This window comes from Salmo salar, chromosome ssa16 (assembly GCF_905237065.1).
Source record: "Salmo salar chromosome ssa16, Ssal_v3.1, whole genome shotgun sequence".
NCBI classification, from domain to species: Eukaryota; Metazoa; Chordata; class Actinopteri; order Salmoniformes; family Salmonidae; genus Salmo; species Salmo salar.
In genome coordinates, this window is record NC_059457.1 from 96,423,615 (window position 1) to 96,449,087 (window position 25,473).

General features: G+C 44.6%; 1 protein-coding gene across 1 annotated transcript in view; it reads left to right on the forward strand.

Annotated features, from left to right (window-relative positions):
• The first annotated feature begins 3,660 nt into the window (after positions 1–3,660).
• The window catches only part of LOC106575048 (protein FAM117B-like), a 30,964-nt gene continuing 9,151 nt past the window's right edge, over positions 3,661–25,473 (forward strand). The window contains exons 1-6 of the mRNA XM_045696746.1: positions 3,661–3,680; positions 3,939–3,990; positions 4,247–4,465; positions 8,580–8,732; positions 8,802–8,885; positions 9,930–10,043. Of these exons, the coding sequence (XP_045552702.1) occupies positions 3,661–3,680; positions 3,939–3,990; positions 4,247–4,465; positions 8,580–8,732; positions 8,802–8,885; positions 9,930–10,043 (642 nt within the window). The remainder of the gene's footprint in view (positions 3,681–3,938; positions 3,991–4,246; positions 4,466–8,579; positions 8,733–8,801; positions 8,886–9,929; positions 10,044–25,473) is intronic.

The following is a 25,473-nucleotide window of genomic DNA, read 5'->3' on the forward strand; positions in this document are numbered from 1 at the left end:
ATCCTAACCCCTTGGAGAGTTAATCCTAACCCCTTGGAGGGTTAGCCCTAACCCTAACCACTTGGAGGGTCAATCCTAACCCTAACCACTTGGAGGATTAATCCTAATCCTAACCCCTTGGAGAGTTAACCCTAACCCCTTGGAGGGTTAATCCTAACCCTAACCCCTTGGAGAGTTAATCCTAAACCCTTGGAAATGCTTGAAATGTCTGTGATATCAACAGAGAGGTATATTTTCTGGGTGATTTAAATATTGACCGGCTCTCATCAAGCTGCCCACTCAAGACAAAGCTTTAAACAGTAACCAGTGCCTGCAACCTGGTTCAGGTTATCAGTCAACCTACCAGGGTAGTTACAAACAGCACAGGAATGAAATCATCAACATGTATTGATCACATATTTACTAACTCTGCAGATATTTGTTTTAAAGCAGTATCCAGATCCATAGGATGTAGTGATCACAATATAGCAGCCATATCTAGGAAAACCAAAGTTCCACAGGCTGGGACTAATATAGTGTATAAGAGGTCATACAATAAGTTTTGTAGTGATTCCTATGTTGATGATGTAAATAATATTTGTTGGTCTGTGGTGTGTAATGAGGAGCAACCAGACGCTGCACTGGACACATTTATGAAACTACTGATCCCAGTTACTAATAAACCATTAAGAACATGTGTAAAAACGGGTAAATCCCCGTGGATTGATGAGGAATTGAAAAATGTTATGGTTGAGAGGGACGAGGATAAAGGAACTGCAAATAAGTCTGGCTGCACAAGCGATTGGCAAACGTACTGCAAATTGAGAAACCATGTGACTAAACTAAATAAAAAAGACTACACTATGGAACAAAGATTAATTATATAAAGAATGAAAAGCTTTGGGGCTCCTTCATTTATTGAGCAAGTGGAGATGACTAAAGTGCTTGGAGTAACACTAGATTGTAAACTGTCACGGTCAAACCGTATTGATGGAGTAGTAGCTAAGATGGGGAGAAGTCTGTCTATAATAAACCGATGCTCTGCCTTCTTAACAACACTATCAACAAGGCAGGTCTTTTGTTAGCCTTTAGCCGTACCCTTATCCTACTCCTCCTCTGTTCCTCTGGTGATGAAGAGGTTAACCCAGGCCCTGCAGCCCCCAGCACCACTCCCATTCCCCAGGTTCTTATAGCCTTTAGCCGTACCCTCATCCTACTCCTCCTCTGTTCCTCTGGTGATGAAGAGGTTAACCCAGGCCCTGCAGCCCCCAGCACCACTCCCATTCCCCAGGTTCTTATAGCCTTTAGCCGTACCCTCATCCTACTCCTCCTCTGTTCCTCTGGTGATGAAGAGGTTAACCCAGGCCCTGCAGCCCCCAGCACCACTCCCATTCCCCAGGTTCTTATAGCCTTTAGCAGTACCCTTATCCTACTCCTCCTCTGGTGATGTAGAGGTTAACCCAGGCCCTGCAGCCCCCAGCACCACTCCCATTCCCCAGGTTCTTATAGCCTTTAGCAGTACCCTCATCCTACTCCTCCTCTGGTGATGTGAGGTTAACAGCGCCCAGCATATTCCCGGTTCTTATAGCCTTGCTTATCTCTCTTTTAAATAACCCAGGCCCTGCCCAGTTCTTATAGCCTTTAGCAGTACCCTCATCCTACTCCTCCTCGGGTGATGTAGAGGCTAACCCAGGCCCTGCGTTTCCCCAGCTATGGAACCCTGACCTGTTCACTGTGATTACTATTATTTGACCCTGCTGGTCATTTATGAACATTTTAACATCTTGGCCATGTTCTGTTATAATCTCTACCCGGCACAGCCAGAAGAGGACTGGCCACCCCTCAGAGCCTGGTTCCTCTCCAGCCAGTACAGCCAGAAGAGGACTGGTCACCCCTCAGAGCCTGGTTCCTCTCCACCCAGTACAGCCAGTAGAGGACTGGCCACCCCTCAGAGCCTGGTTCCTCTCTACCCAGTACAGCCAGTAGAGGACTGGTCACCCCTCAGAGCCCGGTTCCTCTCTACCCAGTACAGCCAGTAGAGGACTGGCCACCCCTCAGAGCCTGGTTCCTCTGGTCTACCCAGTACAGCCAGTAGAGGACTGGCCACCCCTCAGAGCCTGGTTCCTCTGGTCTACCCAGTACAGCCAGTAGAGGACTGGTCACCCCTCAGAGCCTGGTTCCTCTCTACCCAGTACAGCCATTAGAGGACTGGCCACCCCTCAGAGCCTGGTTCCTCTCTACCCAGTACAGCCAGTAGAGGACTGGTCACCCCTCAGAGCCTGGTTCCTCTGGTCTACCCAGTACAGCCAGTAGAGGACTGGCCACCCCTCAGAGCCTGGTTCCTCTGGTCTACCCAGTACAGCCAGTAGAGGACTGGTCACCCCTCAGAGCCTGGTTCCTCTCCACCCAGTACAGCCAGTAGAGGACTGGCCACCCCTCATAGCCTGGTTCCTCTCTAGGTTTCTTCCTAGGTTCTGGCCTTTCTAGGGAGTTTTTCCTAGCCACCGTGCTTCTACACCTGCATTGCTTGCTGTTTGGGGTTTTAGGCTGGGTTTCTGTACAGCACTTTGAGATATCAGCTGATGTAAGAAGGGCTTTATAAATACATTTGATTTGATATTTAGCTAGTCTGGTAGGCTCTTGCCACTGGACAGCTCGTAGCTGGGTTGTAATCCGTATGAAATGAAGGACGTGTGTATCTGGAGCATGTCTGTCTATTCCTCATATCTAATCAAACGTCAGATATCCTGAACAATGTAGATACAGATATCCAGTGTGATCCCTAGTTTCCCACTTGGGAAGTATCAGAGTTAACCAATAGGAAGCTCTACACAAATAGCGTATTCATTCCAACTCGGAGGTTCCTAGTTTCCGAGTAGCACATGAACTGGGCATTAACGAGTGGATTCCGTGATGACCCTGTATCTGCAAATCTAAACCCTGTTGTAGCTGTGCTTGTTTTAACGTGGTGCCTCTATCGCGGAAGCTACCATCCAAACACACAGCTGTGCTTGTTTTAACGTGGTGCCTCTATCGCGGAAGTTACAATCCAAACACACAGCTGTGCTTGTTTTAACGTGGTGCCTCTATCGCTGAAGTTACAATCCAAACACACAGCTGTGCTTGTTTTAACGTGGTGCCTCTATCGCGGAAGTTACAATCCAAACACACAGCTGTGCTTGTTTTAACGTGGTGCCTCTATCGCGGAAGTTACAATCCAAACACACAGCTGTGCTTGTTTTAACGTGGTGCCTCTATCGCGGAAGTTACAATCCAAACACACAGCTGTGCTTGTTTTAACGTGGTGCCTCTATCGCGGAAGTTACAATCCAAACACATTACATGGAATTCTGTGGTTAACCTTCCAACCTTCTAACGCCAAAGGCACAATATGGGCGATGTTTAAACAATAGGCTCGTTGTAGCTGGTGCTTTCACAGTTGGGTTATATTATATATCATTTGAAAGGTAATTTCATGACCTTTCAGAACCACTTGTCAAACTTGGTTTAAAACGTATCAATGTTTTTCCTTTTGTTCCTGTCCTCTGGTGAAAAACCCTATGGGACAGATGTATGCGATGGAGGGATAAAACAACGCGTTATTACATACATACTACCATCGCTGCACTGCTGTCACACAATTCACAACTCTAGGGCACATAGACCTTCAAAAACATCACTATGAGAAATCGTCTCCCCAAGTGAGCCTGACCCTGGCTGATGGACTATACACGTTATAGTCTGTGTTGCTGAGAACTGACTCAAAGTCTATTAGATTTCAGGCATTGTTTTTGTTCTGTAACGGAAAATAATCAGTTTCCGTGACTGTTAAACCCGTATAGACCGACCGGTGGGTTTTATAGACGGTCTGAAACGCAGCCCCAGTCCGCATGGAAACCACCGCACTGTTATTTATACGGTAAATCTCGATCCGCACACGCGCGCCTTGGTCGGTGCAGATCCATCTGCACCACGCGCCCTAGCAACTGCAGCATCAGCACGAGCCGCGCGGTGACTCGCTACGACAAAAGCCACGCACGGGATCCGCTGTGACGGTCTCTCTCCGCTCTGCAAAGCAAAGGATCTTCCAACCCTGTTATTTCCCTGATATTCTCCGCGCTAATCTGCAACGTGGATCCTCGCTATCTGAAATATTTTACATCATTTTCATCGGATGATATATTTTCACCATCACGACAAAAACGGACTGCTCATCGATCAACAACACCGCGCGTTTCAGGACGGCAGGCTACAGCAACGCCCATAGCAACCTCTCTATGCGCATCCACGAGCCATCTGTTCATTACTGCTTGTTTGTGTCTGTCGTCTCCGTCAACGACATCTCTGCTCCGCTGTCGCCCTCTCCCGGTCCCTCTCCCGGTCCCTCTCCCCTGATCCCCCCCAGTCTCCTCTCCAGATTAGCGGCAGGTCTCATCTCTCGCCTCGTTGCTGGGCACGTACCCTCCATCACAAGGCCTCTTCACAGGTGAGCCAATCACTGGATCTGATTATCAACAGGATAATACTACCGGTAATAAATGCACGGCTCGGTATTGATCATACATTTATCATTTATCTTCTCTTGATCATGGCTGTGTGTCCTTAATAGTGATGACTACTGTATCATGTTGTTGTCCCATGTTTAAGAGTGTGGTCCTGTTGAGAGAGAGAGAGAGGGGGAGAAAGAGGGGAGAGAGAGAAAGAGAGAGCACATTGTTGGCATCTGGTTTGTGTTTGGATCCAGATATGCAGTATGAAGTGCCCTAGTCCCATAGCAACAGTGATGCTTGGTTCTGAGGGAAAGGGGGGGCTCTACTGCCAAATATAGCTTCTCTGCTGGACCAGCTCTCTCTCTCTTGTGTTCGGGTTCATCTGACCAGCATGACAATCATAGCAGAACCAGCTTGTTTCTTCATTGAAACAGGGTTGAGGAGACAGGAGGTAGAGGGACAGGAGGTAGAGGGACAGGGGGTTGAGGGACAGGGGGTTGAGGGACAGGAGGTAGAGGGACAGGGGGTAGAGGGGACAGGGGGTAGAGGGACAGGGGGTAGAGGGACAGGGGTTGAGGGACAGGGGGTAGAGGGACAGGCGGTAGAGGGACAGGAGGATATCTGGGGACAGGAGGATATCTGGGGACAGGGGGTAGAGGGGACAGGGGGTAAAGGGACAGGGGGTAGAGGAGACAGGAGGATATCTGGGGACAGGAGGATATCTGGGGACAGGAGGTAGAGGGGACAGGGGGATATCTGGGGACAGGGGGTAGAGGAGACAGGGGGTAGAGGGACAGGGGGTAGAGGAGACAGGAGGATATCTGGGGACAGGAGGATATCTGGGGACAGGAGGTAGAGGGGACAGGAGGTAGAGGGACAGGGAGTAGAGGGGACAGGGGGTAGAGGGAACAGGAGGATATCTGGGGACAGGGGGTAGAGGGGACAGGGGGTTGAGGGACAGGGGGTAGAGGGACAGGGGGTAGAATGACAGGGAGTAGAGGAGACAGGGGGATATCTGGGGACAGGGGGTAGAGGGGACAGGGGGATATCTGGGGACAGGAGGATATCTGGGGACAGGAGGATATCTGGGGACAGGGAGTAGAGGGACAGGAGGATATCTGGGGACAGGAGGATATCTGGGGACAGGGAGTAGAGGGGACAGGGGGTAGAGGGGACAGGGAGTAGAGGGACAGGGGGTAAAGGGGACAGGGGGTAGAGGGGACAGGGGGTAGAGGGGACAGGGAGTAGAGGGGACAGGGGGTAAAGGGGACAGGGGGTAGAGAGGACAAGGGGTAGAGGGACAGGGGGTAGAGGAGACAGGAGGATATCTGGGGACAGGAGGATATCTGGGGACAGGAGGTAGAGGGGACAGGAGGTAGAGGGACAGGGAGTAGAGGGGACAGGGGGTAGAGGGAACAGGAGGATATCTGGGGACAGGGGGTAGAGGGGACAGGGGGTTGAGGGACAGGGGGTAGAGGGACAGGGGGTAGAATGACAGGGAGTAGAGGAGACAGGGGGATATCTGGGGACAGGGGGTAGAGGGGACAGGGGGATATCTGGGGACAGGAGGATATCTGGGGACAGGGAGTAGAGGGACAGGAGGATATCTGGGGACAGGAGGATATCTGGGGACAGGGAGTAGAGGGGACAGGGGTAGAGGGGACAGGGAGTAGAGGGACAGGGGGTAAAGGGGACAGGGGGTAGAGGGGACAGGGGGTAGAGGGGACAGGGAGTAGAGGGGACAGGGGGTAAAGGGGACAGGGGGTAGAGAGGACAGGGGGTAGAGGGGACAGGGAGTAGAGGGGACAGGGGGTAGAGGGGACAGGGAGTAGAGGGGACAGGGGGTAGAGGGGACAGGGAGTAGAGGGACAGGGGGTAAAGGGGACAGGGGGTAGAGGGGACAGGGAGTAGAGGGGACAGGGAGTAGAGGGGACTTGGATGGTCTGTGTGATGGCTAAGGGTTTATATGGCTGGTTGGATGGTCTGTGTGATGGCTAAGGGTTTATATGGCTGGGTTGGATGGTCTGTGTGATGGCTAAGGGTTTATATGGCTGGGTTGGATGGTCTGTATGATGGCTAAGGGTTTATATGCCTGGGTTGGATGGTCTGTATGATGGCTAAGGGTTTATATGGCTAGGTTGGATGGTCTGTATGATGGCTAAGGGTTTATATGGCTGGGTTGGATGGTCTGTGTGATTGCTAAGGGTTTATGTGGCTGGGTTGGATGGTCTGTATGATGGCTAAGGGTTTATATGGCTGGGTTGGATGGTCTGTGTGATGGCTAAGGGTTTATGTGGCTGGGTTGGATGGTCTGTATGATGGCTAAGGGTTTATATGGCTGGGTTGGATGGTCTGTGTGATGGCTAAGGGTTTATATGGCTGGTTGGATGGTCTGTGTGATGGCTAAGGGTTTATATGGCTGGGTTGGATGGTCTGTATGATGGCTAAGGGTTTATATGGCTGGGTTGGATGGTCTGTGTGATGGCTAAGGGTTTATATGGCTGGTTTGGATGGTCTGTGTGATGGCTAAGGGTTTATACGGCTGGGTTGGATGGTCTGTGTGATGGCTAAGGGTTTATATGGCTGGGTTGGATGGTCTGTGTGATGGCTAAGGGTTTATATGGCTGGTTGGATGGTCTGTGTAATGGCTAAGGGTTTATATGGCTGGTTGGATGGTCTGTGTGATGGCTAAGGGTTTATATGGCTGGGTTGGATGGTCTGTATGATGGCTAAGGGTTTATGTGGCTGGGTTGGATGGTCTGTGTGATGGCTAAGGGTTTATATGGCTGGGTTGGATGGTCTGTATGATGGCTAAGGGTTTATATGGCTGGGTTGGATGGTCTGTATGATGGCTAAGGGTTTATATGGCTAGGTTGGATGGTCTGTATGATGGCTAAGGGTTTATATGGCTGGGTTGGATGGTCTGTATGATGGCTAAGGGTTTATATGGCTGGTTGGATGGTCTGTATGATGGCTAAGGGTTTATGTGGCTGGGTTGGATGGTCTGTGTGATGGCTAAGGGTTTATATGGCTGGGTTGGATGGTCTGTGTGATGGCTAAGGGTTTATATGGCTGGTTGGATGGTCTGTATGATGGCTAAGGGTTTATATGGCTGGGTTGGATGGTCTGTGTGATGGCTAAGGGTTTATATGGCTGGGTTGGATGGTCTGTGTGATGGCTAAGGGTTTGTATGGCTGGTTGGATGGTCTGTATGATGGCTAAGGGTTTATATGGCTGGGTTGGATGGTCTGTGTGATGGCTAAGGGTTTATATGGCTGGGTTGGATGGTCTGTATGATGGCTAAGGGTTTATATGGCTGGGTTGGATGGTCTGTGTGATGGCTAAGGGTTTATATGGCTGGGTTGGATGGTCTGTGTGATGGCTAAGGGTTTATATGGCTGGGTTGGATGGTCTGTGTGATGGCTAAGGGTTTATACGGCTGGGTTGGATGGTCTGTATGATGGCTAAGGGTTTATATGGCTGGGTTGGATGGTCTGTATGATGGCTAAGGGTTTATATGGCTGGGTTGGATGGTCTGTATGATGGCTAAGGGTTTATATGGCTGGGTTGGATGGTCTGTATGATGGCTAAGGGTTTATGTGGCTGGGTTGGATGGTCTGTGTGATGGCTAAGGGTTTATATGGCTGGGTTGGATGGTCTGTATGATGGCTAAGGGTTTATATGGCTGGGTTGGATGGTCTGTATGATGGCTAAGGGTTTATATGGCTGGGTTGGATGGTCTGTATGATGGCTAAGGGTTTATATGGCTGGGTTGGATGGTTAGTGTGTATTGTATTGATGGTTTACATCAGTAGGGCACCTGCCTCAGTCTGAGCATCTCACAGTAGAATGAGCTTTAGCATAGGCCTGTGGAGGGTTAGGGATTGGACAGACAGACAGAGGATCAAACCATCTGTCTAGCTGCCCCAGACTTTATCCCCAGCCAACAAATGCCTATAGGGTCGCTCTGGGTAGATAGGCTTTCTGTTGACATAGCTAATGTTTGTTTACTAACACAAGGGCTGTTTACAAACAACTCTTTGCTAATTTGTTAGAATGAAATGTATTTCTTATTATCCCCTCTCTTCTTCTCCTCCTGTCTTTCTGCAGAGAGCAGCTGATTCAGCTCCCCCCATTTCCTCTGGCTCCTCCCAGCTGTGGCCCCTACTGGGCACGCTCCCTGGCTCTTACCAGATTGGTCCCCGGCCTCAGGACGGAAGCCACGCCCACCACACTCCCTGCATGAGGGACAAGGCCACTCAGGTGAGTGTGTGTATGAGTGTGTGTTTGTTTGTATGCCTGCGTCTCACCTGTCTCTCTCTGTGGTGTCAGACCCCCAGGGCCTGGGCGGATGAGAGGAGGCGGGGGAGCCACAAGAGGTCCGCCTCCTGCGGGAGCACCGACCAGCTGAAAGAGGTCAGTCACACGGTTCAGCCTCTGCCTTTAGATAGTGACAACATAATGACAACATAATGACAACATAGTTACAACATAATGACAACATAATGACAACATAATGACAACATAATGACAACATAGTTACAACATAATGACAACATAATGACAACATAGTTACAACATAATGACAACATAATGACAACATAGTTACAACATAGTTACTCCTCCAGATTGCTAACCCAGTAACTCTTCTCTCCTCCAGATTGCTAACCCAGTAACTCTTCCCTCCTCCAGATTGCTAACCCAGTAACTCTTCCCTCCTCCAGATTGCTAACCCAGTAACTCTTCCCTCCTCCAGATTGCTATCCCAGTAACTCCTCTCTCCTCCAGATTGCTAACCCAGTAACTCTTCTCTCCTCCAGATTGCTAACCCAGTAACTCTTCTCTCCTCCAGATTGCTAACCCAGTAACTCTTCTCTCCTCCAGATTGCTAACCCAGTAACTCTTCCCTCATCCAGATTGCTAACCCAGTAACTCTTCCCTCCTCCAGATTGCTAACCCAGTAACTCTTCCCTCCTCCAGATTGCTAACCCAGTAACTCTTCCCTCCTCCAGATTGCTAACCCAGTAACTCTTCCCTCCTCCAGATTGCTAACCCAGTAACTCTTCTCTCCTCCAGATTGCTAACCCAGTAACTCTTCCCTCCTCCAGATTGCTAACCCAGTAACTCTTCTCTCCTCCAGATTGCTAACCCAGTAACTCTTCCCTCCTCCAGATTGCTAACCCAGTAACTCTTCCCTCCTCCAGATTGCTAACCCAGTAACTCTTCCCTCCTCCAGATTGCTAACCCAGTAACTCTTCCCTCCTCCAGATTGCTAACCCAGTAACTCTTCCCTCCTCCAGATTGCTAACCCAGTAACTCTTCCCTCCTCCAGATTGCTAACCCAGTAACTCTTCCCTCCTCCAGATTGCTAACCCAGTAACTCTTCCCTCCTCCAGATTGCTAACCCAGTAACTCTTCTCTCCTCCAGATTGCTAACCCAGTAACTCTTCCCTCCTCCAGATTGCTAAATTGCGACAGCAACTCCAGCGCAGTAAGCGCAGCAGCCGTCACCGCAGGGACAAGGACCGCAAGTCCCCCTTCAACGGTAGTCATGCTGCCATCACCCAGTCACAGGTACCCTACCCTGAGCCTAAGCCTAACCCTAACCCTAACCCAGTCACAGGTACCCTACCCTGAGCCTAACCCTAACCCTAACCCAGTCACAGGTACCCTACCCTGAGCCTAACCCTAACCCTAACCCTAACCCAGTCACAGGTACCCTACCCTGAGCCTAACCCTAACCCTAACCCAGTCACAGGTACCCTACCCTGAGCCTAACCCTAACCCTAACCCAGTCACAGGTACCCTACCCTGAGCCTAACCCTAACCATCACCCAGTCACAGGTACCCTACCCTGAGCCTAACCCTAACCATCACCCAGTCACAGGTACCCCACCCTGAGCCTAACCCTAACCATCACCCAGTCACAGGTACCCTACCCTGAGCCTAACCCTAACCATCACCCAGTCACAGGTACCCTACCCTGAGCCTAACCCTAACCCTAACCCAGTCACAGGTACCCTACCCTGAGCCTAACCCTAACCATCACCCAGTCACAGGTACCCTACCCTGAGCCTAACCCTAACCATCACCCAGTCACAGGTACCCTACCCTGAGCCTAACCCTAACCCTAACCCAGTCACAGGTACCCCACCCTGAGCCTAACCCTAACCATCACCCAGTCACAGGTACCCTAACCTTTAGTTATAGAGAGTACCCTAACCCTAACCTTTAGTTATAGAGAGTACCCTAACCCTAACCTTTAGTTATAGAGAGTACCCTAACCCTAACCTTTAGTTGCAGAGAGTACCCTAACCCTAACCTTTAGTTACAGAGAGTACCCTAACCTTTAGTTGCAGAGAGTACCCTAACCCTAACCTTTAGTTATAGAGAGTACCCTAACCTTTAGTTATAGAGAGTACCCTAACCCTTAGTTACAGAGAGTACCCTAACCTTTAGTTGCAGAGAGTACCCTAACCCTAACCTTTAGTTACAGAGAGTACCCTAACCCTAACCTTTAGTTATAGAGAGTACCCTAACCTTTAGTTATAGAGAGTACCCTAACCCTAACCTTTAGTTACAGAGAGTACCCTAACCCTAACCTTTAGTTACAGAGAGTTCCCTAACCTTTAGTTACAGAGAGTACCCTAACCTTTAGTTATAGAGAGTACCCTAACCTTTAGTTGCAGAGAGTACCCTAACCTTTAGTTACAGAGAGTACCCTAACCTTTAGTTACAGAGAGTACCCTAAACCTAACCTTTAGTTACAGAGAGTACCCTAACCTTTAGTTACAGAGAGTACCCTAACCCTAACCTTTAGTTACAGAGAGTACCCTAACCTTTAGTTACAGAGAGTACCCTAACCTTTAGTTACAGAGAGTACCCTAACCCTAACCTTTAGTTATAGAGAGTACCCTAACCTTTAGTTATAGAGAGTACCCTAACCTTTAGTTACAGAGAGTACCCTAACCCTAACCTTTAGTTACAGAGAGTACCCTAACCCTAACCTTTAGTTACAGAGAGTACCCTAACCCTAACCTTTAGTTATAGAGAGTACCCTAACCTTTAGTTATAGAGAGTACCCTAACCTTTAGTTACAGAGAGTACCCTAACCCTAACCTTTAGTTACAGAGAGTACCCTAACCCTAACCTTTAGTTACAGAGAGTACCCTAACCCTAACCTTTAGTTACAGAGAGTACCCTAAACTTTAGTTACAGAGAGTACCCTAACCTTTAGTTACAGAGAGTACCCTAACCCTAACCTTTAGTTACAGAGAGTACCCTAACCTTTAGTTACAGAGAGTACCCTAACCCTAACCTTTAGTTACAGAGAGTACCCTAACCCTAACCTTTAGTTACAGAGAGTACCCTAACCTTTAGTTACAGAGAGTACCCTAACCTTTAGTTACAGAGAGTACCCTAACCCTAACCTTTAGTTACAGAGAGTACCCTAACCTTTAGTTGCAGAGAGTACCCTAACCCTAACCTTTAGTTACAGAGAGTTCCCTAACCTTTAGTTACAGAGAGTACCCTAACCCTAACCTTTAGTTATAGAGAGTACCCTAACCCTAACCTTTAGTTATAGAGAGTACCCTAACCTTTAGTTATAGAGAGTACCCTAACCCTTAGTTACAGAGAGTTCCCTAACCTTTAGTTACAGAGAGTACCCTAACCCTAACCTTTAGTTACAGAGAGTACCCTAACCCTAACCTTTAGTTATAGAGAGTACCCTAACCCTAACCTTTAGTTACAGAGAGTACCCTAACCCTAACCTTTAGTTATAGAGAGTACCCTAACCCTAACCTTTAGTTACAGAGAGTACCCTAACCCTAACCTTTAGTTACAGAGAGTACCCTAACCCTAACCTTTAGTTACAGAGAGTACCCTAACCCTAACCTTTAGTTACAGAGAGTACCCTAACCCTAACCTTTAGTTATAGAGAGTACCCTAACCCTAACCTTTAGTTACAGAGAGTACCCTAACCTTTAGTTGCAGAGAGTACCCTAACCCTAACCTTTAGTTACAGAGAGTACCCTAACCTTTAGTTATAGAGAGTACCCTAACCCTAACCTTTAGTTACAGAGAGTACCCTAACCTTTAGTTACAGAGAGTACCCTAACCCTAACCTTTAGTTACAGAGAGTACCCTAACCTTTAGTTGCAGAGAGTACCCTAACCCTAACCTTTAGTTACAGAGAGTACCCTAACCTTTAGTTATAGAGAGTACCCTAACCCTAACCTTTAGTTACAGAGAGTACCCTAACCTTTAGTTACAGAGAGTACCCTAACCTTTAGTTATAGAGAGTACCCTAACCTTTAGTTATAGAGAGTACCCTAACCCTAACCTTTAGTTATAGAGAGTACCCTAACCCTAACCTTTAGTTACAGAGAGTACCCTAACCCTAACCTTTAATTACAGAGAGTACCCTAACCCTAACCTTTAGTTATAGAGAGTACCCTAACCCTAACCTTTAGTTATAGAGAGTACCCTAACCCTAACCTTTAGTTACAGAGAGTACCCTAACCCTAACCTTTAGTTATAGAGAGTACCCTAACCCTAACCTTTAGTTGCAGAGAGTACCCTAACCCTAACCTTTAGTTACAGAGAGTACCCTAACCTTTAGTTGCAGAGAGTACCCTAACCCTAACCTTTAGTTATAGAGAGTACCCTAACCTTTAGTTATAGAGAGTACCCTAACCTTTAGTTATAGAGAGTACCCTAACCTTTAGTTACAGAGAGTACCCTAACCCTAACCTTTAGTTATAGAGAGTACCCTAACCCTAACCTTTAGTTACAGAGAGTACCCTAACCTTTAGTTACAGAGAGTACCCTAACCCTAACCTTTAGTTACAGAGAGTACCCTAACCCTAACCTTTAGTTATAGAGAGTACCCTAACCTTTAGTTATAGAGAGTACCCTAACCCTAACCTTTAGTTACAGAGAGTACCCTAACCCTAACCTTTAGTTATAGAGAGTACCCTAACCTTTAGTTACAGAGAGTACCCTAACCCTAACCTTTAGTTACAGAGAGTACCCTAACCCTAACCTTTAGTTACAGAGAGTACCCTAACCTTTAGTTATAGAGAGTACCCTAACCCTAACCTTTAGTTATAGAGAGTACCCTAACCCTAACCTTTAGTTACAGAGAGTACCCTAACCCTAACCTTTAGTTACAGAGAGTACCCTAACCCTAACCTTTAGTTATAGAGAGTACCCTAACCCTAACCTTTAGTTACAGAGAGTACCCTAACCCTAACCTTTAATTACAGAGAGTACCCTAACCTTTAGTTACAGAGAGTACCCTAACCCTAACCTTTAGTTACAGAGAGTACCCTAACCTTTAGTTACAGAGAGTACCCTAACCCTAACCTTTAGTTATAGAGAGTACCCTAACCTTTAGTTACAGAGAGTACCCTAACCCTAACCTTTAGTTACAGAGAGTACCCTAACCTTTAGTTACAGAGAGCACCCTAACCCTAACCTTTAGTTATAGAGAGTACCCTAACCTTTAGTTATAGAGAGTACCCTAACCTTTAGTTACAGAGAGTACCCTAACCCTAACCTTTAGTTATAGAGAGTACCCTAACCCTAACCTTTAGTTACAGAGAGTACCCTAACCCTAACCTTTAGTTACAGAGAGTACCCTAACCTTTAGTTATAGAGAGTACCCTAACCTTTAGTTATAGAGAGTACCCTAACCCTAACCTTTAGTTACAGAGAGTACCCTAACCTTTAGTTATAGAGAGTACCCTAACCCTAACCTTTAGTTACAGAGAGTACCCTAACCTTTAGTTATAGAGAGTACCCTAACCCTAACCTTTAGTTATAGAGAGTACCCTAACCTTTAGTTGCAGAGAGTACCCTAACCTTTAGTTGCAGAGAGTACCCTAACCCTAACCTTTAGTTACAGAGAGTACCCTAACCTTTAGTTACAGAGAGTACCCTAACCCTAACCTTTAGTTATAGAGAGCACCCTAACCCTAACCTTTAGTTATAGAGAGCACCCTAACCCTAACCTTTAGTTACAGAGAGTACCCTAACCTTTAGTTATAGAGAGTACCCTAACCCTAACCTTTAGTTACAGAGAGTACCCTAACCTTTAGTTACAGAGAGTACCCTAACCTTTAGTTACAGAGAGTACCCTAACCCTAACCTTTAGTTACAGAGAGTACCCTAACCCTAACCTTTAGTTACAGAGAGTACCCTAACCTTTAGTTATAGAGAGTACCCTAACCCTAACCTTTAGTTACAGAGAGTACCCTAACCCTAACCTTTAGTTATAGAGAGTACCCTAACCCTAACCTTTAGTTGCAGAGAGTACCCTAACCCTAACCTTTAGTTACAGAGAGTACCCTAACCCTAACCTTTAGTTATAGAGAGTACCCTAACCCTAACCTTTAGTTACAGAGAGTACCCTAACCCTAACCTTTAGTTATAGAGAGTACCCTAACCCTAACCTTTAGTTACAGAGAGTACCCTAACCTTTAGTTATAGAGAGTACCCTAACCCTAACCTTTAGTTACAGAGAGTACCCTAACCCTAACCTTTAGTTGCAGAGAGTACCCTAACCCTAACCTTTAGTTACAGAGAGTACCCTAACCCTAACCTTTAATTACAGAGAGTACCCTAACCTTTAGTTACAGAGAATACCCTAACCCTAACCTTTAGTTACAGAGAGTACCCTAACCTTTAGTTACAGAGAGTACCCTAACCCTAACCTTTAGTTATAGAGAGTACCCTAACCTTTAGTTACAGAGAGTACCCTAACCCTAACCTTTAGTTACAGAGAGTACCCTAACCTTTAGTTACAGAGAGCACCCTAACCCTAACCTTTAGTTATAGAGAGTACCCTAACCTTTAGTTATAGAGAGTACCCTAACCTTTAGTTATAGAGAGTACCCTAACCCTAACCTTTAGTTATAGAGAGTACCCTAACCCTAACCTTTAGTTACAGAGAGTACCCTAACCCTAACCTTTAGTTACAGAGAGTACCCTAACCTTTAGTTATAGAGAGTACCCTTACCTTTAGATATAGAGAGTACCCTAACCCTAACCTTTAGTTACAGAGATTACCCTAACCTTTAGTTATAGAGAGTACCCTAACCCTAACCTTTAGTTACAGAGAGTACCCTAACCTTTAGTTATAGAGAGTACCCTAACCCTAACCTTTAGTTATAGAGAGTACCCTAACCTTTAGTTGCAGAGAGTACCCTAACCTTTAGTTGCAGAGAGTACCCTAACCCTAACCTTTAGTTACAGAGAGTACCCTAACCTTTAGTTACAGAGAGTACCCTAACCCTAACCTTTAGTTATAGAGAGCACCCTAACCCTAACCTTTAGTTACAGAGAGTACCCTAACCTTTAGTTATAGAGAGTACCCTAACCCTAACCTTTAGTTACAGAGAGTACCCTAACCCTATTTAGTTATAGAGAGTACCCTAACCCTAACCTTTAGTTACAGAGAGTACCCTAACCCTAACCTTTAGTTACAGAGAGTACCCTAACCCTAACCTTTAGTTACAGAGAGTACCCTAACCTTTAGTTGCAGAGAGTACCCTAACCCTAACCTTTAGTTACAGAGAGTTCCCTAACCTTTAGTTGCAGAGAGTACCCTAACCCTAACCTTTAGTTACAGAGAGTACCCTAACCTTTAGTTACAGAGAGTACCCTAACCCTAACCTTTAGTTACAGAGAGTACCCTAACCTTTAGTTACAGAGAGTTTCCTAACCTTTAGTTACAGAGAGTACCCTAACCCTAACCTTTAGTTACAGAGAGTACCCTAACCTTTAGTTACAGAGAGTACCCTAACCTTTAGTTGCAGAGAGTACCCTAACCCTAACCTTTAGTTACAGAGAGTACCCTAACCTTTAGTTACAGAGAGTACCCTAACCTTTAGTTACAGAGAGTACCCTAACCCTAACCTTTAGTTACAGAGAGTACCCTAACCCTAACCTTTAGTTACAGAGAGTACCCTAACCTTTAGTTATAGAGAGTACCCTAACCCTAACCTTTAGTTACAGAGAGTACCCTAACCCTAACCTTTAGTTATAGAGAGCACCCTAACCCTAACCTTTAGTTATAGAGAGTACCCTAACCCTAACCTTTAGTTACAGAGAGTACCCTAACCCTAACCTTTAGTTATAGAGAGCACCCTAACCCTAACCTTTAGTTACAGAGAGTACCCTAACCTTTAGTTACAGAGAGTACCCTAACCCTAACCTTTAGTTATAGAGAGTACCCTAACCCTAACCTTTAGTTGCAGAGAGTACCCTAACCCTAACCTTTAGTTACAGAGAGTACCCTAACCTTTAGTTATAGAGAGTACCCTAACCCTAACCTTTAGTTATAGAGAGTACCCTAACCCTAACCTTTAGTTACAGAGAGTACCCTAACCCTAACCTTTAGTTATAGAGAGTACCCTAACCCTAACCTTTAGTTACAGAGAGTACCCTAACCTTTAGTTATAGAGAGTACCCTAACCCTAACCTTTAGTTACAGAGAGTACCCTAACCCTAACCTTTAGTTGCAGAGAGTACCCTAACCTTTAGTTACAGAGAGTACCCTAACCCTAACCTTTAGTTACAGAGAGTACCCTAACCTTTAGTTGCAGAGAGTACCCTAACCTTTAGTTACAGAGAGTACCCTAACCCTAACCTTTAGTTACAGAGAGTACCCTAACCCTAACCTTTAGTTACAGAGAGTACCCTAACCCTAACCTTTAGTTATAGAGAGTACCCTAACCTTTAGTTGCAGAGAGTACCCTAACCTTTAGTTGCAGAGAGTACCCTAACCTTTAGTTGCAGAGAGTACCCTAACCTTTAGTTATAGAGAGTACCCTAACCCTAACCTTTAGTTACAGAGAGTACCCTAACCTTTAGTTACAGAGAATACCCTAACCTTTAGTTATAGAGAGTACCCTAACCCTAACCTTTAGTTACAGAGAGTACCCTAACCTTTAGTTATAGAGAGTACCCTAACCCTAACCTTTAGTTACAGAGAGTACCCTAACCTTTAGTTACAGAGAGTACCCTAACCTTTAGTTATAGAGAGTACCCTAACCCTAACCTTTAGTTACAGAGAGTACCCTAACCCTAACCTTTAGTTACAGAGAGCACCCTAACCTTTAGTTGCAGAGAGTACCCTAACCCTAACCTTTAGTTATAGAGAGTACCCTAACCCTAACCTTTAGTTATAGAGAGTACCCTAACCTTTAGTTACAGAGAGTACCCTAACCCTAACCTTTAGTTACAGAGAGTACCCTAACCCTAACCTTTAGTTACAGAGTACCCTAACCTTTAGTTATAGAGAGTACCCTAACCCTAACCTTTAGTTATAGAGAGTACCCTAACCCTAACCTTTAGTTACAGAGAGTACCCTAACCCTAACCTTTAGTTACAGAGAGTACCCTAACCCTAACCTTTAGTTATAGAGAGTACCCTAACCCTAACCTTTAGTTACAGAGAGTACCCTAACCCTAACCTTTAATTACAGAGAGTACCCTAACCTTTACTTACAGAGAGTACCCTAACCCTAACCTTTAGTTACAGAGAGTACCCTAACCTTTAGTTACAGAGAGTACCCTAACCCTAACCTTTAGTTATAGAGAGTACCCTAACCTTTAGTTACAGAGAGTACCCTAACCCTAACCTTTAGTTACAGAGAGTACCCTAACCTTTAGTTACAGAGAGCACCCTAACCCTAACCTTTAGTTATAGAGAGTACCCTAACCTTTAGTTATAGAGAGTACCCTAACCTTTAGTTATAGAGAGTACCCTAACCCTAACCTTTAGTTATAGAGACTACCCTAACCCTAACCTTTAGTTACAGAGAGTACCCTAACCCTACTTTAGTTACAGAGAGTACCCTAACCCTAACCTTTAGTTACAGAGAGTACCCTAACCTTTAGTTATAGAGAGTACCCTAACCCTAACCTTTAGTTACAGAGAGTACCCTAACCCTAACCTTTAGTTACAGAGAGTACCCTAACCCTAACCTTTAGTTATAGAGAGCACCCTAACCCTAACCTTTAGTTACAGAGAGTACCCTAACCTTTAGTTACAGAGAGTACCCTAACCCTAACCTTTAGTTATAGAGAGTACCCTAACCCTAACCTTTAGTTGCAGAGAGTACCCTAACCCTAACCTTTAGTTACAGAGAGTACCCTAACCTTTAGTTATAGAGAGTACCCTAACCCTAACCTTTAGTTATAGAGAGTACCCTAACCCTAACCTTTAGTTACAGAGAGTACCCTAACCCTAACCTTTAGTTATAGAGAGTACCCTAACCCTAACCTTTAGTTACAGAGAGTACCCTAACCCTAACCTTTAGTTGCAGAGAGTACCCTAACCCTAACCTTTAGTTACAGAGAGTACCCTAACCCTAACCTTTAGTTATAGAGAGTACCCTAACCCTAACCTTTAGTTACAGAGAGTACCCTAACCCTAACCTTTAATTACAGAGAGTACCCTAACCTTTAGTTACAGAGAATACCCTAACCCTAACCTTTAGTTACAGAGAGTACCCTAACCTTTAGTTACAGAGAGTACCCTAACCCTAACCTTTAGTTATAGAGAGTACCCTAACCTTTAGTTACAGAGAGTACCCTAACCCTAACCTTTAGTTACAGAGAGTACCCTAACCTTTAGTTACAGAGAGCACCCTAACCCTAACCTTTAGTTATAGAGAGCACCCTAACCCTAACCTTTAGTTACAGAGAGTACCCTAACCCTAACCTTTAGTTATAGAGAGTACCCTAACCCTAACCTTTAGTTATAGAGAGCACCCTAACCCTAACCTTTAGTTACAGAGAGTACCCTAACCTTTAGTTACAGAGAGTACCCTAACCTTTAGTTATAGAGAGTACCCTAACCTTTAGTTATAGAGAGTACCCTAACCTTTAGTTATAGAGAGTACCCTAACCTTTAGTTATAGAGAGTACCCTAACCCTAACCTTTAGTTATAGAGAGTACCCTAACCCTAACCTTTAGTTACAGAGAGTACCCTAACCCTAACCTTTAGTTACAGAGAGTACCCTAACCTTTAGTTATAGAGAGTACCCTAACCCTAACCTTTAGTTACAGAGAGTACCCTAACCTTTAGTTATAGAGAGTACCCTAACCCTAACCTTTAGTTACAGAGAGTACCCTAACCTTTAGTTATAGAGAGTACCCTAACCCTAACCTTTAGTTATAGAGAGTACCCTAACCTTTAGTTGCAGAGAGTACCCTAACCTTTAGTTGCAGAGAGTACCCTAACCCTAACCTTTAGTTACAGAGAGTACCCTAACCTTTAGTTACAGAGAGTACCCTAACCCTAACCTTTAGTTATAGAGAGCACCCTAACCCTAACCTTTAGTTATAGAGAGCACCCTAACCCTAACCTTTAGTTACAGAGAGTACCCTAACCTTTAGTTATAGAGAGTACCCTAACCCTAACCTTTAGATACAGAGAGTACCCTAACCCTAACCTTTAGTTATAGAGAGTACCCTAACCCTAACCTTTAGTTACAGAGAGTACCCTAACCCTAACCTTTAGTTACAGAGAGTACCCTAACCCTAACCTTTAGTTACAGAGAGTACCCTAACCTTTAGTTGCAGAGAGTACCCTAACCCTAACCTTTAGTTACAGAGAGTACCCTAACCTTTAGTTACAGAGAGTACCCTAACCTTTAGTTACAGAGAGTACCCTAACCCTAACCTTTAGTTACAGAGAGTACCCTAACCCTAACCTTTAGTTACAGAGAGTACCCTAACCTTTAGTTATAGAGAGTACCCTAACCCTAACCTTTAGTTACAGAGAGTACCCTAACCCTAACCTTTAGTTATAGAGAGCACCCTAACCCTAACCTTTAGTTATAGAGAGTACCCTAACCCTAACCTTTAGTTACAGAGAGTACCCTAACCCTAACCTTTAGTTATAGAGAGCACCCTAACCCTAACCTTTAGTTACAGAGAGTACCCTAACCTTTAGTTACAGAGAGTACCCTAACCCTAACCTTTAGTTATAGAGAGTACCCTAACCCTAACCTTTAGTTGCAAGAGTACCCTAACCCTAACCTTTAGTTACAGAGAGTACCCTAACCTTTAGTTATAGAGAGTACCCTAACCCTAACCTTTAGTTATAGAGAGTACCCTAACCCTAACCTTTAGTTACAGAGAGTACCCTAACCCTAACCTTTAGTTATAGAGAGTACCCTAACCCTAACCTTTAGTTACAGAGAGTACCCTAACCTTTAGTTATAGAGAGTACCCTAACCCTAACCTTTAGTTACAGAGAGTACCCTAACCCTAACCTTTAGTTGCAGAGAGTACCCTAACCTTTAGTTACAGAGAGTACCCTAACCCTAACCTTTAGTTACAGAGAGTACCCTAACCTTTAGTTGCAGAGAGTACCCTAACCTTTAGTTACAGAGAGTACCCTAACCCTAACCTTTAGTTACAGAGAGTACCCTAACCCTAACCTTTAGTTACAGAGAGTACCCTAACCCTAACCTTTAGTTATAGAGAGTACCCCAACCTTTAGTTGCAGAGAGTACCCTAACCTTTAGTTGCAGAGAGTACCCTAACCTTTAGTTATAGAGAGTACCCTAACCCTAACCTTTAGTTACAGAGAGTACCCTAACCTTTAGTTACAGAGAGTACCCTAACCTTTAGTTATAGAGAGTACCCTAACCCTAACCTTTAGTTACAGAGAGTACCCTAACCTTTAGTTATAGAGAGTACCCTAACCCTAACCTTTAGTTGCAGAGAGTACCCTAACCTTTAGTTACAGAGAGTACCCTAACCTTTAGTTATAGAGAGTACCCTAACCTTTAGTTACAGAGAGCACCCTAACCTTTAGTTGCAGAGAGTACCCTAACCTATTTAGTTATAGAGAGTACCCTAACCCTAACCTTTAGTTATAGAGAGTACCCTAACCCTAACCTTTAGTTACAGAGAGTACCCTAACCCTAACCTTTAGTTACAGAGAGTACCCTAACCTTTAGTTATAGAGAGTACCCTAACCCTAACCTTTAGTTACAGAGAGTACCCTAACCCTAACCTTTAGTTACAGACAGTACCCTAACCTTTAGTTACAGAGAGCACCCTAACCTTTAGTTGCAGAGAGTACCCTAACCCTAACCTTTAGTTATAGAGAGTACCCTAACCCTAACCTTTAGTTATAGAGAGTACCCTAACCCTAACCTTTAGTTACAGAGAGTACCCTAACCCTAACCTTTAGTTACAGAGAGTACCCTAACCTTTAGTTATAGAGAGTACCCTAAACCTAACCTTTAGTTACAGAGAGTACCCTAACCCTAACCTTTAGTTATAGAGAGTACCTTAACCCTAACCTTTAGTTACAGAGAGTACCCTAACCTTTAGTTACAGAGAGTACCCTAACCCTAACCTTTAATTACAGAGAGTACCCTAACCCTAACCTTTAGCTATAGAGAGTACCCTAACCCTAACCTTTAGTTATAGAGAGTACCCTAACCCTAACCTTTAGTTACAGAGAGTACCCTAACCCTAACCTTTAGTTATAGAGAGTACCCTAACCCTAACCTTTAGTTGCAGAGAGTACCCTAACCCTAACCTTTAGTTACAGAGAGTACCCTAACCTTTAGTTGCAGAGAGTACCCTAACCCTAACCTTTAGTTATAGAGAGTACCCTAACCTTTAGTTATAGAGAGTACCCTAACCTTTAGTTATAGAGAGTACCCTAACCTTTAGTTACAGAGAGTACCCTAACCCTAACCTTTAGTTACAGAGAGTACCCTAACCCTAACCTTTAGTTATAGAGAGTACCCTACCCTTTAGTTATAGAGAGTACCCTAACCCTAACCTTTAGTTACAGAGAGTACCCTAACCCTAACCTTTAGTTATAGAGAGTACCCTAACCTTTAGTTACAGAGAGTACCCTAACCCTAACCTTTAGTTACAGAGAGTACCCTAACCCTAACCTTTAGTTATAGAGAGTACCCTAACCCTAACCTTTAGTTATAGAGAGTACCCTAACCCTAACCTTTAGTTACAGAGAGTACCCTAACCCTAACCTTTAGTTACAGAGAGTACCCTAACCCTAACCTTTAGTTATAGAGAGTACCCTAACCCTAACCTTTAGTTACAGAGAGTACCCTAACCCTAACCTTTAATTACAGAGAGTACCCTAACCTTTAGTTACAGAGAGTACCCTAACCCTAACCTTTAGTTACAGAGAGTACCCTAACCTTTAGTTACAGAGAGTACCCTAACCCTAACCTTTAGTTATAGAGAGTACCCTAACCTTTAGTTACAGAGAGTACCCTAACCCTAACCTTTAGTTACAGAGAGTACCCTAACCTTTAGTTACAGAGAGCACCCTAACCCTAACCTTTAGTTATAGAGAGTACCCTAACCTTTAGTTATAGAGAGTACCCTAACCTTTAGTTATAGAGAGTACCCTAACCTTTAGTTATAGAGAGTACCCTAACCCTAACCTTTAGTTATAGAGAGTACCCTAACCCTAACCTTTAGTTACAGAGAGTACCCTAACCCTAACCTTTAGTTACAGAGAGTACCCTAACCTTTAGTTATAGAGAGTACCCTAACCTTTAGTTATAGAGAGTACCCTAACCCTAACCTTTAGTTACAGAGAGTACCCTAACCTTTAGTTATAGAGAGTACCCTAACCCTAACCTTTAGTTACAGAGAGTACCCTAACCTTTAGTTATAGAGAGTACCCTAACCCTAACCTTTAGTTATAGAGAGTACCCTAACCTTTAGTTGCAGAGAGTACCCTAACCTTTAGTTGCAGAGAGTACCCTAACCCTAACCTTTAGTTACAGAGAGTACCCTAACCTTTAGTTACAGAGAGTACCCTAACCCTAACCTTTAGTTATAGAGAGCACCCTAACCCTAACCTTTAGTTACAGAGAGTACCCTAACCTTTAGTTATAGAGAGTACCCTAACCCTAACCTTTAGTTATAGAGAGCACCCTAACCCTAACCTTTAGTTACAGAGAGTACCCTAACCCTAACCTTTAGTTATAGAGAGTACCCTAACCCTAACCTTTAGTTACAGAGAGTACCCTAACCCTAACCTTTAGTTACAGAGAGTACCCTAACCCTAACCTTTAGTTACAGAGAGTACCCTAACCTTTAGTTGCAGAGAGTACCCTAACCCTAACCTTTAGTTACAGAGAGTACCCTAACCTTTAGTTACAGAGAGTACCCTAACCTTTAGTTACAGAGAGTACCCTAACCCTAACCTTTAGTTACAGAGAGTACCCTAACCCTAACCTTTAGTTACAGAGAGTACCCTAACCTTTAGTTATAGAGAGTACCCTAACCCTAACCTTTAGTTACAGAGAGTACCCTAACCCTAACCTTTAGTTATAGAGAGCACCCTAACCCTAACCTTTAGTTATAGAGAGTACCCTAACCCTAACCTTTAGTTACAGAGAGTACCCCTAACCTTTAGTTATAGAGAGCACCCTAACCCTAACCTTTAGTTACAGAGAGTACCCTAACCTTTAGTTACAGAGAGTACCCTAACCCTAACCTTTAGTTATAGAGAGTACCCTAACCCTAACCTTTAGTTGCAGAGAGTACCCTAACCCTAACCTTTAGTTACAGAGAGTACCCTAACCTTTAGTTATAGAGAGTACCCTAACCCTAACCTTTAGTTATAGAGAGTACCCTAACCCTAACCTTTAGTTACAGAGAGTACCCTAACCCTAACCTTTAGTTATAGAGAGTACCCTAACCCTAACCTTTAGTTACAGAGAGTACCCTAACCTTTAGTTATAGAGAGTACCCTAACCCTAACCTTTAGTTACAGAGAGTACCCTAACCCTAACCTTTAGTTGCAGAGAGTACCCTAACCTTTAGTTACAGAGAGTACCCTAACCCTAACCTTTAGTTACAGAGAGTACCCTAACCTTTAGTTGCAGAGAGTACCCTAACCTTTAGTTACAGAGAGTACCCTAACCCTAACCTTTAGTTACAGAGAGTACCCTAACCCTAACCTTTAGTTACAGAGAGTACCCTAACCCTAACCTTTAGTTATAGAGAGTACCCCAACCTTTAGTTGCAGAGAGTACCCTAACCTTTAGTTGCAGAGAGTACCCTAACCTTTAGTTATAGAGAGTACCCTAACCCTAACCTTTAGTTACAGAGAGTACCCTAACCTTTAGTTACAGAGAGTACCCTAACCCTAACCTTTAGTTATAGAGAGTACCCTAACCTTTAGTTACAGAGAGTACCCTAACCTTTAGTTATAGAGAGTACCCTAACCCTAACCTTTAGTTACAGAGAGTACCCTAACCTTTAGTTACAGAGAGTACCCTAACCTTTAGTTATAGAGAGTACCCTAACCCTAACCTTTAGTTACAGAGAGTACCCTAACCCTAACCTTTAGTTGCAGAGAGTACCCTAACCCTAACCTTTAGTTATAGAGAGTACCCTAACCCTAACCTTTAGTTATAGAGAGTACCCTAACCCTAACCTTTAGTTACAGAGAGTACCCTAACCCTAACCTTTAGTTACAGAGAGTACCCTAACCTTTAGTTATAGAGAGTACCCTAAACCTAACCTTTAGTTACAGAGAGTACCCTAACCCTAACCTTTAGTTATAGAGAGTACCCTAACCCTAACCTTTAGTTACAGAGAGTACCCTAACCCTAACCTTTAGTTACAGAGAGTACCCTAACCTTTAGTTACAGAGAGTACCCTAACCCTAACCTTTAGTTATAGAGAGCACCCTAACCCTAACCTTTAGTTATAGAGAGTACCCTAACCCTAACCTTTAGTTACAGAGAGTACCCTAACCCTAACCTTTAGTTACAGAGAGTACCCTAACCTTTAGTTACAGAGAGTACCCTAACCCTAACCTTTAGTTACAGAGAGTACCCTAACCCTAACCTTTAGTTACAGAGAGTACCCTAACCTTTAGTTACAGAGAGTACCCTAACCCTAACCTTTAGTTACAGAGAGTACCCTAACCCTAACCTTTAGTTATAGAGAGTACCCTAACCTTTAGTTA